We start from the raw sequence: 16,903 nt of genomic DNA on the forward strand, positions 1-16,903 counted from the left end.
CTGTGTATTTTCATTTAAAGTTCTCTGTGCATTCGTCGGTCATATAGCCAAGTAAGAATCAGTATACAATTTAGTATTTACGTTGTGAGAAGTTGTGTGCAAGCGAATGTAAACAATTCAACTGTTGAAATGATGATCTTAAGGTAAGCCAGTTATGATAAATCGGCTTTTTGAATGTAAAACGCGCACATCTTACCCCATGTAAAAACTGACTGATACTTATCTGATCCAGTCGGTCTTAACCATGTACAATTGTAGTAGTTTGAGCTATTTAAATATATATATTTTTGTAATATTCATTTCATGTTTATATATGTACAATAATACAAATAAAATGAAAAGCAAGACTTTGTTTTTATTTTCTATTCCTTCCTGCTGTTGCGCATCTTGGCATGAAGCGGCTGGACGCTTTTCCATTGCGGTTCCGAGCGCTGGTTGCAAGCTGTGTTGCCATGTTGGATGTATATTTCTATTACAAACAACTCCTACAAACTTGAGAAACAAGCTATTTGAGTGAACAGGCTTATTGCATACCTAGATACAGCATATGTAATATCATGTAGTTAACATTTATATGTGATGTAAAACACGTTATGTGCCAGCTCTCCATATATATGTTTCTGTGAATACGTGATGTTGCAGCGAAAATCTGGCAACCCTGGCTGTAGTCTCCTTCGTCGCTTCCTTGCTCAGCTTTCTCTTGACGGGCAACGTGGAAAGATGGTGCTTGATTTGGACCACTTCAGGACCGATAAAGGGGGTGATCCCGAACTCATCAGAGAGACACAGAGGAAGAGGTTTAAAGATGTGACCCTTGTAGATAAACTCATCGCTGCAGATACAGAATGGAGAAAATGTAAGTGGCAAATTATCCTGCACTTCCTACAGGAGTTGCTATCGTTAACGCTAATAGCTATTGTTAGCCCTCCATTGAATCAGAATAGACACAACGATTTGTCTATAAATTGCCACAATTCTTTATCTTCATGCAGTAATTTACACCCGCTGAACTCGCGCACAGATTGGCATGTTTTACAGTCCCGTTGGATCATTTTGACAGGTCTAAATAATAGTAGCGCTTAGCTTTAGCACCGACCGGTACGTCATCCTATTCGCACCGGGTATCTGATGCAATCCCCAGCAGCCCCAGCACAGCAAACTCTCACTCTCACCCTAGCCCTGCACTTCATCGACAATAGCGTTTTCGTTTCTCTACAAGTCTAGAAGGGGTTATAAAGAGGGTTTTTTAAAAAAAAATTAAAGATGCAGTTTATTGTAGGAGAAATAAAGTTGTTTCATTTAATAATGCCACCTTGATATCTACGCCCAGTGCAACATGGGCGCGTCTATTACAACTTTACAATCGCATCTACATTATCAAATGCTGCCACCTTGATATCTACGCCCAGTGCAACATGGGCGCGTCTATTACAACTTTACAATCGCATCTACAATATCAAATGCACCACTGCAGTGTTTTGATGTTGGTTCCTTACAGGCCGCTTTACGGCAGACAACCTCAACAAGATGAAGAATCTCTGCAGCAAAAGCATCGGCGAGAAGATGAAGGTACGGTCTTAAAGGTGTCATCTGCCAACCCCGCCCAACACCAAGATCAAACCACCAGTGTTTTTATTTTTTTCTGTATAAATGATCACCTTTTAACCTGTAAACATGGGATTGATATTTTCACAGAGTGTATGTGAATACAGTCGAGTCAATTATATTTGTATAGCCCTTTGATACAGCAGTCTCAAAAGGCCTCACAAACCCCCCCCCCCCCCCCCCAAAACAATAGTTCTTTGGTTTTTAATTTCAAACAGTCGTAGTCTCATAAGGATTCACAGGTACATATCATATAACACTCACTGCCGCGGCCACACCAGACGCGTATCTCGCGTAATTTTTAATTTTTTCTCCACGCGCGTAAAATGTTGCTTGACCATTTTGTGTCAAAAATGGTCACATACGCGCAATACGCGCATACGTCACTCGCCTAGATGAGTCCATGTCCATGCAAGTGAACGGAGCGTTCCCTCTTCGTCATAACTATCAAACCAAACATCCTTCACATTCACCGAGCGAACATTACGAAAGTAAAATGCACATTTCTCGCTAAAAATGTTTCCATAAACGCATTTAATGGCGTAACTATGTTACTATTTCCAGAGGCGGACAGAGTACACAGCTTCCTTACTTGAGTAAAAGTACAGATACCCCTTGCTAAATTTTACTCAAGTACAAGTAAAAGTACTACAGTCAGATGTCTACTTAAGTAAAAGTACTGAAGTACTTGTTTTTAAAAGTACTTGAGTATCAAGAGTACAAGAGTATTTTTTCTAAATATTGCATTACTACTGCCACAGTGTGCATGTACTGTGTGCCACAGTACATTTATGTATAGAAACGTCCTACATGGAGTTATGAAAAATGTTAACACCTTGGAGAATGTAAAAGGAATTGAAAGTAAAATCAAGTAATTTTCATCTTTTTACCATGGCAATAGCACAATAGTATACAGTATAACAGTATACTCAAGAACATAAAAACAATTGCTCAGCTTACATAAATATGCAATATCAGAAAAGAAAATTCAGCTAACAATTCTATGTATGTGTGAGTTTTTCCGTTTTTTTATCAATCAAATCAACAATCGTCTCTCATCTAATTCTGACCATGGAGTTGGCGGAAAGCGAAGGTGATTGCTGATAGGCTGAAGGCTGTCCTTATCAGTTTGAGAGGGAATCACGTTTGAGAGGGAAAAAACAAATTGAGGGTTTCCGTGATTTTTCTTTTCTCCTTTTATTTTTTATTTTTCAGAAGGAGTAACGGGTACTCACGGTTATGGATAGAAATGTAACGGAGTAAAGAGTACAATATTTGCCTCTCAAATGTACTTGAGTAAAGTCATGAGTACTCCCAAAAAATGATACTCGAGTAAAGTACAGATCCCTCAAAATTTTACTTAAGTACTGTACTCAAGTAAATGTACTCCGTTACTGTCCGGCTCTGACTATTTCCACCCAGAATAAAGAAAGTTGTCGGCCGTGGCTGCGCTGGAGTCCGAGGTAGGAAACCCCAACTCCACCGTGTTTGGGTGATAGAGTTTAGATCGGGTTAGATTAAATAATCTCGGATATAAATAACAATAATCGGGTTAAATAACTTCACATGGTGTGTCTGGTGTGTTTCCCAGCAGAGAAATAGTCCGCCAAGACGTTGAGGTTGCTTATGCCGCTTTTCCACCGCACATGTAGCTCGACTCGACACGACACGACTCGACACGGTAGCAGCGCGGGTCCTTTTCCACCGCAAATAGTACCTCCGGGACGTGGGCGGGGTCGGCTGCGCGAAAGGGCCGTGACGTATTTTTGTACGCGACGCAAACAACACCTACGTAACCCACACATGGACAGAACCCACATTACAACAATGGAGAACATCGATGCGATGGTATTCGTGTTCGTATTATTAGCTGGCATGTTGAAGAAGTGGAATATGTTGGCTGCGGCGCTGCTATGGCTGTTACCAGCATCAGCATGGTTGCCATGTCGCTCTCGTGACTTCGTCACACTCTCTGGCCAATCAGTGGCCGGCCGTCGGCCGACGTCACCTTTTAGCATCGGCTCAGCCGCTTGGAACCTAGAGCGAGGCGGTACTAGAAAAAGCAGCCACTTCAGGTACCAGATACCATGTTTTCGCGGTGGAAACGCAAAAAAGGCGAGCTGAGTCGAGTCGAGTCGTGTCGAGCTGGTACCATGCAGTGGAAAAGCGGCATAAGTAACCAGAGACTCTGTCCATGCAAGTGAACGGAGCGTTCCCTCTTCGTCATAACTATCAAACCAAACATCCTTCACATTCACCGAGTGAACATTATGAAAGTAAAATGCACATTTCTCGCTATAAATGTTTCCATAAAAGCATTTAATGGCGTAACTATGTTACTATTTCCACACAGAATAAAGAAAGATGTCGGCCGTATGCTTCTGTCCAAGCTCACTACTCTCTGCCAGTGACGTCGGGTCAAGCTCAACGCTGATTGGGCAATGCGTGTCTCGTCAGACGCGTATCTCGCGTACTTCGCGTAAAAAGTTCAATTTTTTGAACTCTTGAAATGTACGCGATATACGCGATATACGCGCGTATTGCGCGTAAATATACGCGCCACATACGCGCTATACGCGCGTAAAATGTTGCTTAATACGCGCGTAAACCAATGGTTCCCTATGGAAAAAATGGCGATTTCATACGCGAAGTACGCGAGATACGCGTCTGGTGTGGCCGCACCGCGCAGATAAAACCCCTCCAAACCCAGAGAGGAGAAATCTTGAAAAGAAACACCGAAGAGGGATTCTCGAGTCCAGGAACGAACCATTCCTTCGAAGAGGGGGTGTGTGATATTTGTATAATTTCAAGCCGTGATTTATTTTGTCTCTTAAATTCTCATGCAGAAAAAGGAACCGGTCGGGGAGGACGACTCTGTACCGGAAGTCGCCCAGAACGTCGAGGCTCTGACAGCTGAAACTTTATCGGTATGACCGCACGACACACACACGCATTGAACAACATGCGCAGACATGTGTTTGGTCGTAATGACTGTTACTCTGCTGAACAGCCCTCAGCGACGACAGGAGGACCCCTATAGTTTTCCATTATTAACTCTTAAATATCTTCTTCGTATATGTATTGTTCGCAGTGACTTCTGAATAATGACGTCTGCTAATAAATAGTACTGCGACAAGGAAATGGACGGACAACAGAATAAACAAAACCGTCATTCAATTCCATTTTATTTGTATAGCCCTTAATCACCATTACAGTCTCAAAGGGCTTAACAGGCAAAATTATTGAAGGCACCCCCCTTGACCCAAGCCCTCACGAGGGCAAAGAAAAACTCACAAGGGCAAAGAAAAACGCATAGTCATCAATTGTAATTGTTTTTTGTTACTGCTACTACGAGAAGTGTATGTATGTATGTATGTATGTATTTATGTATGAAGCACCCGACAAACACAAAGGCTATTCTCCGTGTTTACAAAGGCAGGTATCACATTTAAAGGACCTTTACCTCCAGGGTAACCCAGACCGTATCCAGGACTTTGTAGGATTCAAGAGCACCTTATCGCACAAGTCATGATCGTGATTTGCTTTGCTACTTGCACTGACAACAACTTTGGATCGATAGTAATAGACCGTATTCTATCCATGCATAGAATGCAGGTGAAGCGCTTTGAGGGGCACTGTTGGCTGATATGAATAAATGTATGCCTTCTGCATCTTGCCATACTGCTAGTGCTTGCAAGAATAGTCCCAGTTGGAATTGAACCTGAAATCCTGGTAGTATTAACGCAACGCTGTACCACTTAAAGCTACGGTAGGCAATTTGGAGACACCAGCTAGAGTTAGCTAGATTTTTTTTTTCAGAACACTTGATTTATAGATTCCTGTCAGGTTGTAAATATAATTACAAGTATTCTTAAATAAATAGTGTATATGTGCTTTGGCAGGCTTTGAATAGTGCACACAACATGTGTTTCCTGTGCAGGTGTTATTTGATATGGATCTCTAGGCCTTATTCAGGTGTGTGTGTGTGTGTGTGTGTGTGCGTGTGCGTGTGCGTGCGTTAGGGCTTTGACTTTTGGCCAAAAATCATATTCGAAGTTCGTTTGTTTATTAATATTAGTATTCGAATATATTCGAATATTTATTAATAATATTTTGACCATTAAATGCCTTCAGTAATACCTGGGCTGAATCCGAGTACTTAGTACATACTATTTATGTTCAGTGTCTACTACTTGACCGTACTACACTTGTAGTACGGTCTACAGCTATGCGTAGAACGCCTAGAACGGTCTACAGCTATGCGTAGAACGCCTCTGAACTCTTCCGAACACCGCCGTAACTCCACCGGATGTTTGGAGATGACGTGTCTCCCCTCAGATGCCGGCAAAATTACCTTGATAAGTTACCTGTTTTCCATCTTGTCATCGTTGCTATTAAATTAAAAATGTATTTTTACTTAATTACTTACTTTACTTTTTTACTCTTTTTAATGTCTCTTTTTTTCGCCGCTTCCTATGACGTCTTTCTAAGCCGCTGTTGGTAGTGTCGGGTCAGCCATCTCTTCTTCGTTCGTTACCACACCCGTAGTCTGGTAACGTAGTGACCTACCGTTGTATACTGTGGCGGTAGTACGCATTCGGAAACGTTTTCCGTGCTACACAATGCACACTGAGCATTCGGACGCGCTATATTTGTGGCGTACTACAAAATGCATACTATAAGTATGAGTATTCGGATTCGGCCCTTGATTGGGCTTTGCGAGGTTTGTTTACCGGCGTTGCTATGGTTACCGGTCTTGCGTGTTCCAACTGTTTATTATGTTTCTAATAAATCGCTGTCTAATCAATACTTCATTCACTGCCTCTTCCGTGGTCATTACAATATTATGAATAGACTGCATGGGTTCTCCGACGTCTCTCCCTCTTGGCCTGCCCATAACAGGTTCGAATATTAAGGGCTGCCTAATATTCGTTCGAATTATTTTTATTTTTTTTGATATTCGAATTATATTCGAATCACGAAGTTCGAAGTCAAAGCCCTAGCGTGCGTGCATTACAACTTGACGTAGTTCTGTAGCCCTGACTCAGTGTGTGTGTCACTACCTGACGTGGTTCTGTAGTCCTGACCCGTGTGTGTGTGTGCGTGTGCAGGCGCTGACGGTGACCCAGATCAAGGCGGTGCGGGTGCTGGTGGAGGAGGCGGTGCAGCGGGCCGACGTCGACCGGCTGAAGTTGGAGGCGGAGCGTTTCGACTACCTCCGCGAGATCGGCAACCTGCTCCACCCGTCCGTCCCCATCAGCAACGACGAGGTGAGCCCTCTAGAACACCCAACACCAACACCGCTCATAGCGCAGGTCGCTCAGTAAGCGCTGTATCCATCGGTGTTATCGCTGCTGGTCTTTGACTGCTTTTGTTTTATTTATTTGCCGTGATTCCGCGGTTTATAGTCTCAAAGAATTACCAGGAGAAGTTATTCCCTTTAAATAGGAGTTTGGGAACGCCAGAGGGAGAGGACATCTAGTTTAAGTCCGATAACATAGTTGGCGTTTCTGTATACTTCAATGTAATGACCCTCAGTTAGACTTAACGTGTGTGTGTGTGTGTGTGTGTGTGTGTGTGTGTGTGTGTGTGTGTGTGTGTGTGTGTGTGTGTGTGTGTGTGTGTGTGTGTGTGTGTGTGTGTGTGTGTGTGCAGGACGCAGACAACAAGGTGGAGCGGACCTGGGGTGACTGCAGCGTGCAGAAGAAGTACTCCCACGTGGACCTGGTGGTCATGATCGACGGCTTCGACGGGGAGAAGGGCGCCATCGTGGCCGGGAGCCGGGGATACTTCCTGAAGGTAGGGTGGGCGACGGCGGCAGGGTGTGACCTGTGTCAACGTGTGACCTGTGTCATGGTGTGACCCGTGACCTATGTCAAGGTGTGACCTGTGTCATGGTGTGACCCGTGACCTATGTCAAGGTGTGACCCGTGTCATGGTGTGACGTATGTCAAGGTGTGACCTGTGTCATGGTGTGACCTGTGTCAAGGTGGTGACCTGTGTCATGGTGTGACCTGTGTCAAGGTGTGACCTGTGACCTGTGTCAAGGTGGTGACCTGTGTCAACGTGTGACCTGTGTCATGGTGTGACCTGCGTCATGGTGTGACCTGTGTGACCTGTGTCATGGTGTGACCTGTGTCAACGTGTGGCCTGTGTCAAATGAGCACAGAGCATGTATGCGCTTGATTCGACTGAATGTTTGATCTAATAGAGATAAAGTGTACGTACTTGCCTCTCCCAAAGTGGTATGCACAATTGAATGCTCATCCATTATCAGTTTGTGTATGGAATGTGCGATGTACAAGTCCATACTTGTACTTGTTTACATAGCAACCTCATCGAACTTTCGATTGGCACGTTACAAGTCGTTAAAGGCTAAATCCTCTTCTTATTGAAGCTGTGATGTAAAGGTAAAGACTTGTGTATCAGTGTCGAATTTCTAATTGAGTTTGATTTCGGTGAATTACAGACGTGAATACGACTTCACATGCATTTTTACACCTTAATTGCCTGGGGGGATTCCTCCCTTATTATTAATGAGAAGTTTACCACCGTCTTTGGCCCTTTTGTTGCTTTTCTTGGCACCCCCACTTGTAGAAATGCCTGTGTATTACATCCTAGAATTTCATTGGATGGTATTTTGAAATAGTGTGTGCGCCTGCCTTGCCTTCAGAGTCCCCTGGTGTTCCTAGAAGATCAAAAACATTCATACATGTACTTAATAGTCATGAATAGGGATGCACCAAATATTCAGCCACCGAAAATGGCCCAAAACATCATTTTCGGTTTCGGCCGAAAGAGAAATAAGGCCGAAAAAAATACACCGGACATTTTTATTTTTTATTTAAAAAATAAAATAAAAAAATAAATTAATTGTTTTACTCATTTATTTAAAGGTACATTGTTCTTAAATTCTATAAGGTCTGCTGGAATGTTAGAAAACGTTTTAGTATTAAATAAATATTTTGTATCAAATTTGTAACTCTTTTTTTTTTTTATTGAAAAGCAAGACAAAAATGTTTATAAAGGACATTTAATTGTTTGATTTATGCAATGGTGAAAAATTAAAGCTAAATGAATGGAAAACAGCAAAAGCCACATTCGGTTTCGGCTTTCGGCCAACTGTTTCAGTATACTCTGTTTCGGCCAAGAATTTTCATTTCGGTGCATCCCTAGTCATGAATTAATTAACCACATTTAAAAACAGCAACAACCAGTATTGTACCGAAGTACTTAAAACCATAAAACTTGGAACGATAATTCGAACAACAATTTACAGCCCGGTGGGAGACAGCCCGATGACAAACACAGAAAACAGTAATATAAAATAAATGTGCTTTTGAGATGTATGGTTGACCTTCTGGTTGGGGTTGTAGTTGTAGTGTCTTAGGGAACGACCCCTGCTATAAAGTAACGTGTGTGTGTGTGTGTGTGTGTGTGTGTGTGTGTGTGTGTGTGTGTGTGTGTGTGTGTGTGTGTGTGTGTGTGTGTGTGTGTGTGTGTGTGTGTGTGTGTGTGTGTGTGTGTGTGTGTGCGCGCGCGCCTTGCCTTCAGGGACCCTTGGTGTTCCTCGAACAGGCTCTCATCAACTACGCCCTGAGGATGCTCCACGCCAAGCAGTACACGCCGCTGTACACGCCGTTCTTCATGAGGAAGGAGGTGATGCAGGAGGTGGCCCAGCTCAGCCAGTTTGACGACGAGCTCTACAAGGTGTGTGGTCGGGGTCCGCCAATGCTTCCCCTCTCCCTCCTTTCGCACACAGGGGGGCCCCTTGAGGTCAAGAGGGTCGCCATTTTGATATGGAGGGATATTTGGAACAGGTTTGGGTAGGGCTGCTCGATTTAAGGAAAAAAATCACAATCACGATTATTTTGGTCAATATTGAAATCACGATTATTCAAACGATTGTTTTTTAGTTTGAAAACATGATGCATTTATTCAGCCTTTCTCTCCAAAAAATAACCCTTTGTAATTGAGAAGTGAGAACACAATTTTGAAATTTCCCCCCAAAAATACCCAAAATAAATAAATAATAATTCTTTGTTGATTTAAAGAACTACAACCGTCGCACTTTTGTTGCGACGGTTGAAAAGAAAAAAAAAAAAGTGCTTTGACAAAAACAATATCAAAGCACATTTTATTTAGGAGCACTGAAACAGCAAACCTTCCCCTGCCCGGACCACGTTTATCATCATATTATTACCCCCCCCCCCCCCCCCCCAGGTGATCGGCAAGGGCAGCGAGAAGTCGGACGACAACTCGGTGGACGAGAAGTACCTGATCGCCACGTCGGAGCAGCCCATCGCCGCCTTCCTGCGCGACGAGTGGCTGAAGCCCGAGGACCTGCCGCTGCGCTACGCCGGCTTCTCCACCTGCTTCCGGCAGGAAGTGGGCTCCCACGGCCGGGACACGCGCGGCATCTTCCGCGTGCACCAGTTCGAGAAGGTCAGGGTTCCACTCGTGGGTCGTGGGTCAATGCAGCCTGTTGGTTGTTCTATGGTGGTGGCGCATTGTAATAACGTGTCACTCAGTCTGCTAGTCAAGGGGGCGGCAGTGGCTCTGGAGGTAGAGTAGGTTGGGCTGGTGAGCCGAAGGTCGCTGGTTCGATTCCCCGGCTCCTCGAAACCTGAGTGTTGCTGTGTGTCCCAGAGCAAGACGCCACACCCGAACTGCTGCTGCGGGCGGAGAGGTGTGGTGGCCCCAGTCTGTATGAGCTATAGAAAGGAATCAGGATAGTAACCCACCATTACTCCGAGGAGACTCAACTTAGCTATAGAAAGGAATCAGGATGGTTACCCACCATTACTCCTGAGGAGGCTCAACCTCCTTTCCTTTTCCTTTGTGTTCAACATTCATTTGAAGTTATAAAGTTTGAAGGTTGCGGATCTCTTCAGATTCACTGTGGGTGTTTACATGCCTTACCATTCCATGCACTACGTGTTATAGTACGATCGTATCCGTTCCTCCAAACCCGTCCCGACACTAACCCCAGAACAAACTGAACAACGGTCGATGAGAGATGTAACAGGTTGGATTAAACCCAACGAGCTGTTTACAAACCCCGCCTAACTAATATAATGCACGTTCCTGAGTGAAGCACGCCTGCTGTTTGTTCCTCGGTGACTCATCGAGTGGCGCCCACCCTGCCCCGGTGATGTGTCTTCAGATCGAGCAGTTCATCTACGCCTCCCCGCACGACGACAAGTCCTGGGAGACGTTTGACGAGATGATCGGCACCGCGGAGGAGTTCTACCAGTCGCTGGGGATTCCTTACCGAATTGTCAACATTGTTTCTGGTAGGGCACACGGGCTAATGACTTGCATGCACGCATGCTCAGACACGTGTAATAACCACACACAAAAGACCACACCTTGTTTATGCATTCATAAATGCAATTATCAGTCAAGTCAGGTAAATTTATTAATAAACCGCATTTAAAAAACAACAACCAGGGTTTACGGAGGTACTTGAAGTGCTACAACTCGAAACACAAATTAAAACAACAATTTACAGCCCTAAATGTGGATGGAGACAGTCCGATGACAAACACAGAAAACAAAATAAAATAAATGTGCTTTTTAAATGAATGGTTGAACTTCTGGTTGTAGTTGTAGTGTCTTAGGGAACGACCAGACCACTGCTATAATGTAACGTGTGTGTGTGGGCGTGTGCGTTCCAGGTGCCTTGAACCACGCAGCCAGTAAGAAGCTGGACCTGGAGGCCTGGCTTCCAGGCTCGGCGGCCTTCAGGGAGCTGGTGTCGTGCTCCAACTGCCTGGACTACCAGGCCCGCCGCCTCCGCATCCGCTTCGGGCAGACCAAGAAGATGATGGACAAGGTGGGGGAACCACAGGCCGCTGACGCACCCAGGGTCTGAAGGGCTCTGCACGCTCCTCCCCGATTGCTCCTCGTACTTGAGGCACACGCAATGCGTCGATGTTGGAAGCGGCTTTTCGATGTTACCACGCAAGGTGTCATGACACCAAATGTACACTTGATGGGGACGTATCAAACCACAAACAACCAGTATTTTTCAAACAGAAACTGGTGAAAACTGTCCTTATCTTTCATTGACCGAATGCCACAATTAAGGAGATATTATTTTAAAAATAAGAGGAAAAATGTAGATATTTCCTCAATAAGAATGAATGGGAAACCTAAATGTGTGTGTGTTGACGTCCGCAGGCCGAATACGTGCACATGCTCAACGCCACCATGTGCGCCACCACCCGCGTGATGTGCGCCATCCTGGAGAACTACCAGACGGAGGAGGGCATCGTCATCCCAGAGCCCCTCCGTGCCTTCATGCCGCCTGGTGAGTCGCGCGTCGTCGGCCTCCCTCCCACGCTGTGACCGTCTAGGGGGCCGATGAAGGAGCATCTGATCTGATCTTCATCCATCCATCCACTGCAAGTGGGAATAGGTTGTTGTCCGCGAGTGGACTAATGCGCGCAACGTGGAGATTTGACCATCAGGGGGTTAGACTGTGAAGTCTGGGGCAGGTTATTAAAGAGGAGAGCTAAACATTTCTCTTCACCGAGTCCTTCGACCCCCCCCCCCCCTTTTCCCCCCCTCCTTTTTGTCAAGCGACCTCGGGTACGATGAAAGGCACCTATAAATTCAAGTTATTATTAACCCAGAACTTTAAACGCTGGTATTCAAACCGGGATTTGAAACAGAGTTAGGGTTAGTGTTAATTTGTAGGCCTTTTTCAGCTGGAGTTTAGATTGGTTATCCTCTAAGATCCAGAGCCATAGTCCTCCTATCCTTGCGTTGAAACGCGTGAGCAGACCACCCACCAGAAACATGGGTATGTTGTAGTACTGTATATCACACCCCCTGTCCCTGTTTGACCTGCGCCCCCCCTCCCGTCCGCAGACATGGCCGAGATGATCCGCTTCGTGAAGCCGGCCCCCATCGACCAGGAGACCACCAAGAAGGCCAAGAAGCAGGAGGGGGGCAAGAAGAAGAAGCAGGACCCCCAGGACCTGCCCGCCGGCGTGGAGAGCATGTCCGTCAATGACTCATAAGACCCCCGCCTTTCACCACCAACCACCACCAACCCTCCTCCTCCTCCTCCTCTTCTTCATCTTCCTCTCGTTGGAGGAGGACAGAGTAGAACCCCCCCCCCACACACACACACACTGGCCCGACGTTGTACCATGTCAGCCGTTCTTCTGAGGAGACCACTGTGAACTCCTCCATGAGTTCATTGGTGCCGTCAGGGGATGCAAAGAGGGCTCTACTCTGTCCTACTCCTTCGATACTTTGCTCGCTCGTCTCAAGACGCCATCTATATATATCTATGATTGATGCATTGACACGTCTGTAATTGCTAGTATATATAAATATTATTAAGCATTAAAGGTGGATCCTGATAAATACATTAAAGATAAATGGTGGATCAATTAACCTATTATTTGTTTGCCTTTTTGTATTTGTCTTATTTATTTGAAGAGCATCCAACTGGAATACGGAGCAGATGTTTAATTCGTTACGGTGTGTTATCACTGATCCACATCAGGTGTTCTTGGTTTGGCTCTGTTGAGTACCCCTCTGGCACCATTGTGTCTTTAAGTTCTGCCACTCAAGTGTATTCACGGTACAACGCCTTCCAGCACCATACTACTGAAATAAAACCTGCATGTCCTGTTCGTGTGAACTTAAGATGGCCGTGGTGTTCAGGCTCTAACGTGTGTCGATGTGTACTCAAGCATCTTCATGGTTCAATTAATGGTGTGATTATATTACCCAATGAGGGGAAAAACGGTCTGTCTAGTTACTGGACCAGATAAAATGAGACGGAGAGGTAATAAAGTCTGTCGGCACGAGGACCTTGGATTTATTAAGTAAAGTGGCAACGGTTATACAGAGTCATAAAGCGTGAGAAATCGAATATGTCTAAGTCCCTAATCAGCGCTGATGGTTCGTCCGGAGCTTCGCCTCCGTGGAAGGTCTGCTTCAGAAGAAGGTGAAGAGTCCCTGTGTGATACAGTTTTATGCTGTATCCTCCTCTCGATGAGGTGTGTGCGTTTGAGGTGTGTGTGGTTCTGTGTGTTTTTGCTTGGCCTTTGCCCCCAGGCCCTGGTGTGTATCCCTTGTGTTTTTCCTAACGGGGGAGAGCTTCGAAATGTCTCCTGTGTGATAAAGTAAACCGGGGAGTGCCCCCCCGAAATGTGGCTTCTCAGGCCCTGGTGTGGGCAGGGGTATCTCTTGGTTCCTCCTAACGGGGAAGAGCTCTCAAAATGTCTCCTGTGTGGTAAATTAAACCGGGGAGTGCCCCCCCGAACTGTCTCGTGTGTGATAATTTAATGTGGCTCTCAGGCCCTTGGTATGGGCAGGTGTTTCTCTTGGTTCCTCCTAACGGGGGAGAGCTTCAAAGTGTCTCCTGTGTGATAAATTAATGTGGCTCTCCCGTTCTTGAGGATGACTGGTGCATTGTCTGAGTGTCCATCATCTGCCAGCCTGGGAAATGGGGCCTTCGGCTCCGGCCTTGACCTGACTATATATTATCATGTTTGTGTTCGTTGGGTTAGAGCAAGAGTTGACTATATTGTAATGTGTCTGCCATGTGATGTGCTCATCAGGTTTAGGGTAGGAGTTAGCTATATTTATAATGTACATGTGATGTACTCAGCAGGTTATTTTGCCCAATACCAATCCTATGACCCTCACCAAGAGGGTCACGAAGATTAATCTAATGCACACGTATGGACCCAATCCAGTGCTGGTTTTTATTTAGAAACAAGAGCCAAGCGGGTGTCCCTCTCTAAACTTACTTTATGAGAGCAGAGATAAAGACAAGCAATAAGGAACAAACGAGCGGTTACTGATTACCTCCGGTAGACTTTAAGCTCGTCCTTCCGACGGAGAAGAAAGTGGCACAGGGAAGATATCGGAATAATTAAAGCCTCAAAAAAGGTAAGATCGATATGTTTACCACCTATCCAGGCTGTTACTCATAAGTAAATATATCTCACTGAATTAGGTATATTATATATAGATATGTGACTTATCCTGCTGCTGTTGGTGGTTGGTAACTTGAGTCTTGTCCGTTTGATGGTTGGTTATTTTTTTCTCCTGATGGTCATTGTGACGGTTGTGTGTCAGACTTCATCGTTCCTCTTCAAACCACCCAAATCTGACAATGAGTGACAACGAGGAGGACAATGAGATCTCCTTTGCAGTAAAGGTATAAAAAAATCTGTTGGTTTTACAATGTCGTTGCACCTTTAAATATTTGTTCTGTTTGTCTAGTTATTGTAGTCTAAAAGTCATTCGGATCGTCGTGACAATCTTTTTCATTGTGTGTGTGTGTGTGTGTGTGTGTGTGTGTGTGTGTGTGTGTGTGTGTGTGTGTGTGTGTGTGTGTGTGTGTGTGTGTGTGTGTGTGTGTGTACATCGATGTGGTTGTAGCTGCTAGGGAGGGTGGAGGTGCTTCGGTCGGATGGCATTCAGGTCCTGGCGGAGGCCGTGGAGAGTGTAAAGGTCAGAGCCTCCCATCTGTACATCACAATGTGCTTGCTCTATTCATTATACACACCGAGCTTATGTTGTAAATTCATAGCCATTCATCATACAGCTCTATTTACAGCTACCATGACATGAGTCTCTAGTTTATCGTTCATTTTATTGTGTTTATTGTTGAACTATCTTGATTTGACAGTCAAATTAAATTATTGCGTGTGGAAACTCAACGTCAAACATTGAACTTCCACTTTGAGAGAACAAAGTGTGTCCTTCGGTCTAAAATACGCCGTTTGGTATTCTAGAAGTCTGCTTTGCTGCACACAGTAAAATAAACTAAAGCGGTGGATTGGCTGAAAATGTTTTCTTTGTGTGATGTCACCACCGACCCACAGAACTCAGATAAAGACTCTGTGGAGAAAGTGCAGAAGAAGAACAAGGTGCATCTGTTTCTGTCCTCTAGCGGGATAGACATCCTGGAGAAGAAAACCAAAGTCAGTGACGCACACAGGCCCGCACGCATAGGCCCACATCCTCGCATGCATGCCTACACACGCGCACACACACAAACAAGCACATAAAAACACCCACGCAATCACATAAACACACAATCACGCACTCATACTCAAATGCGCGCACACACACACACACACACACACACACACACTCTCTCCCTCATATTTAGTAAACTGTACACCTGTTGTCCTACTCTCTCATGTCCAGTATTTGCTGTAAACCTGTCCCCCTCTCTGTTCATGTCCAGTATATGCTGTACACCTGCCCAATCTCCACTGTCTCCTTCTGTGGCGTCCTCCCCGCCACTCCCAAAGTCTTTGGCTTCGTGGCCAAACACCCGGCCTCAGACATGTACCACTGCTACCTGTTCCAAAGCCAGAAGTTTGTGAGTAGCCATGGCAAAATATCTCACCCGTCGACGCAACCGAAGTCTCTTTTGGATGTGGATGATTGTTTAGGACTCCATGGACATGAGTCCAATGTTATGCATGGTGTTAATATATGTGTTTATAAGTTCTTGAAAACGGTCTAATAATGGTGAAGGAGAATAATACATTATAAGTGAGGTCACTGGACCTTATCAGTCCTGTACTGAGCTTCTAAAATAATGTCTTTCTCTCCTCAGTCCCACACTCTGGTGTCGTTGATCGGCGATGCGTTTCGAGTGGGGAAGAAAGAGGAGAATGTCAGGGGCCAGCGAGACTTGATTGTGGAGGCCCTCAGACACAAGGTTGGCTGGAAGATCTTTCAGTGTTGAATAAAACAATTTAATATTTATTTAATCAAAATCCATAATTGACTGCATGAACCTTTATCCTTATAAATTAGGTCTTATGAAATGACCATATAAATAGAACAGCAGCCTATTTAGATTCATTCTTTGTGTAGAACTAACTGCCACTTTATTTATTGTGCTTATTCTCTTTAGAACAAAGTCCTGCAGCGAGAGAATTCTGAACTGAGACAGAGGTTGGAAGAAAAGTAAAAGTAGGTAGAAATTGTTCATACAGTAGTGCTGATTTAAGCCTCCCAGTTGTTTTTAGTATTTTTGTATTCATAGCACCGACAAACACTTTTCCTTTTGTGATAAAGCCTACACTTGCTGAATTCTGATTCTATGTATTTTTATTTTATAGGAGCTGTGGAATCTCCCCAAAGAAAATGCTGAAAACAATACCACATCACCATGGATAAAGAATAATTAGAAGCTTTCCAGTATTTTGAGTTGAAATAAAAGTTATAATGTTTTGTTATTTCAATTAAAAATTATTACTGTTATCTGTGCGTCAAATGTGAGTCTCCCACCGAACTTCAG

The 16,903-nt window shown here is 44.6% G+C and overlaps 2 protein-coding genes across 2 annotated transcripts; both read left to right on the forward strand.

Annotated features, from left to right (window-relative positions):
- The first annotated feature begins 648 nt into the window (after nucleotides 1-648).
- sars1 (seryl-tRNA synthetase 1) lies at nucleotides 649-13,024 on the forward strand. The gene is made up of 11 exons (XM_030363755.1): nucleotides 649-856; nucleotides 1,499-1,569; nucleotides 4,452-4,532; nucleotides 6,717-6,875; nucleotides 7,261-7,404; nucleotides 9,160-9,315; nucleotides 9,829-10,050; nucleotides 10,772-10,901; nucleotides 11,286-11,443; nucleotides 11,791-11,920; nucleotides 12,484-13,024. The coding sequence occupies exons 1-11, from the start codon at nucleotides 721-723 to the stop codon at nucleotides 12,633-12,635; spliced, it is 1,539 nt and encodes a 512-aa protein (XP_030219615.1). The 5' UTR covers nucleotides 649-720; the 3' UTR covers nucleotides 12,636-13,024.
- Nucleotides 13,025-14,330: 1,306 nt separating this feature from the next.
- LOC115548877 (PTB domain-containing engulfment adapter protein 1) lies at nucleotides 14,331-16,866 on the forward strand. Its single transcript, XM_030363774.1, has 8 exons — nucleotides 14,331-14,526; nucleotides 14,716-14,797; nucleotides 15,022-15,093; nucleotides 15,468-15,566; nucleotides 15,836-15,973; nucleotides 16,214-16,318; nucleotides 16,517-16,575; nucleotides 16,725-16,866. The coding sequence occupies exons 2-7, from the start codon at nucleotides 14,753-14,755 to the stop codon at nucleotides 16,571-16,573; spliced, it is 516 nt and encodes a 171-aa protein (XP_030219634.1). The 5' UTR covers nucleotides 14,331-14,526; nucleotides 14,716-14,752; the 3' UTR covers nucleotides 16,574-16,575; nucleotides 16,725-16,866.
- Nucleotides 16,867-16,903: the final 37 nt, after the last annotated feature.

Source organism: Gadus morhua, chromosome 1, assembly GCF_902167405.1.
Source record: "Gadus morhua chromosome 1, gadMor3.0, whole genome shotgun sequence".
In the NCBI taxonomy this organism is placed as follows: Eukaryota; Metazoa; Chordata; class Actinopteri; order Gadiformes; family Gadidae; genus Gadus; species Gadus morhua.

Coding starts and splice junctions, on each gene's coding strand:
- LOC115548877 (XM_030363774.1), top strand. CDS start 14,753: ATGAGTGACAACGAGGAGGACAATGAGATCTCCTTTGCAGTAAAG. Junction 15,567..15,835: donor TCCTGGAGAAGAAAACCAAA/GTCAGTGACGCA, acceptor GTTCATGTCCAG/TATATGCTGTACACCTGCCC. Junction 16,319..16,516: donor TGGAGGCCCTCAGACACAAG/GTTGGCTGGAAG, acceptor TATTCTCTTTAG/AACAAAGTCCTGCAGCGAGA.
- sars1 (XM_030363755.1), top strand. CDS start 721: ATGGTGCTTGATTTGGACCACTTCAGGACCGATAAAGGGGGTGATCCC. Junction 1,570..4,451: donor GCATCGGCGAGAAGATGAAG/GTACGGTCTTAA, acceptor ATTCTCATGCAG/AAAAAGGAACCGGTCGGGGA. Junction 11,921..12,483: donor CCGTGCCTTCATGCCGCCTG/GTGAGTCGCGCG, acceptor TCCCGTCCGCAG/ACATGGCCGAGATGATCCGC.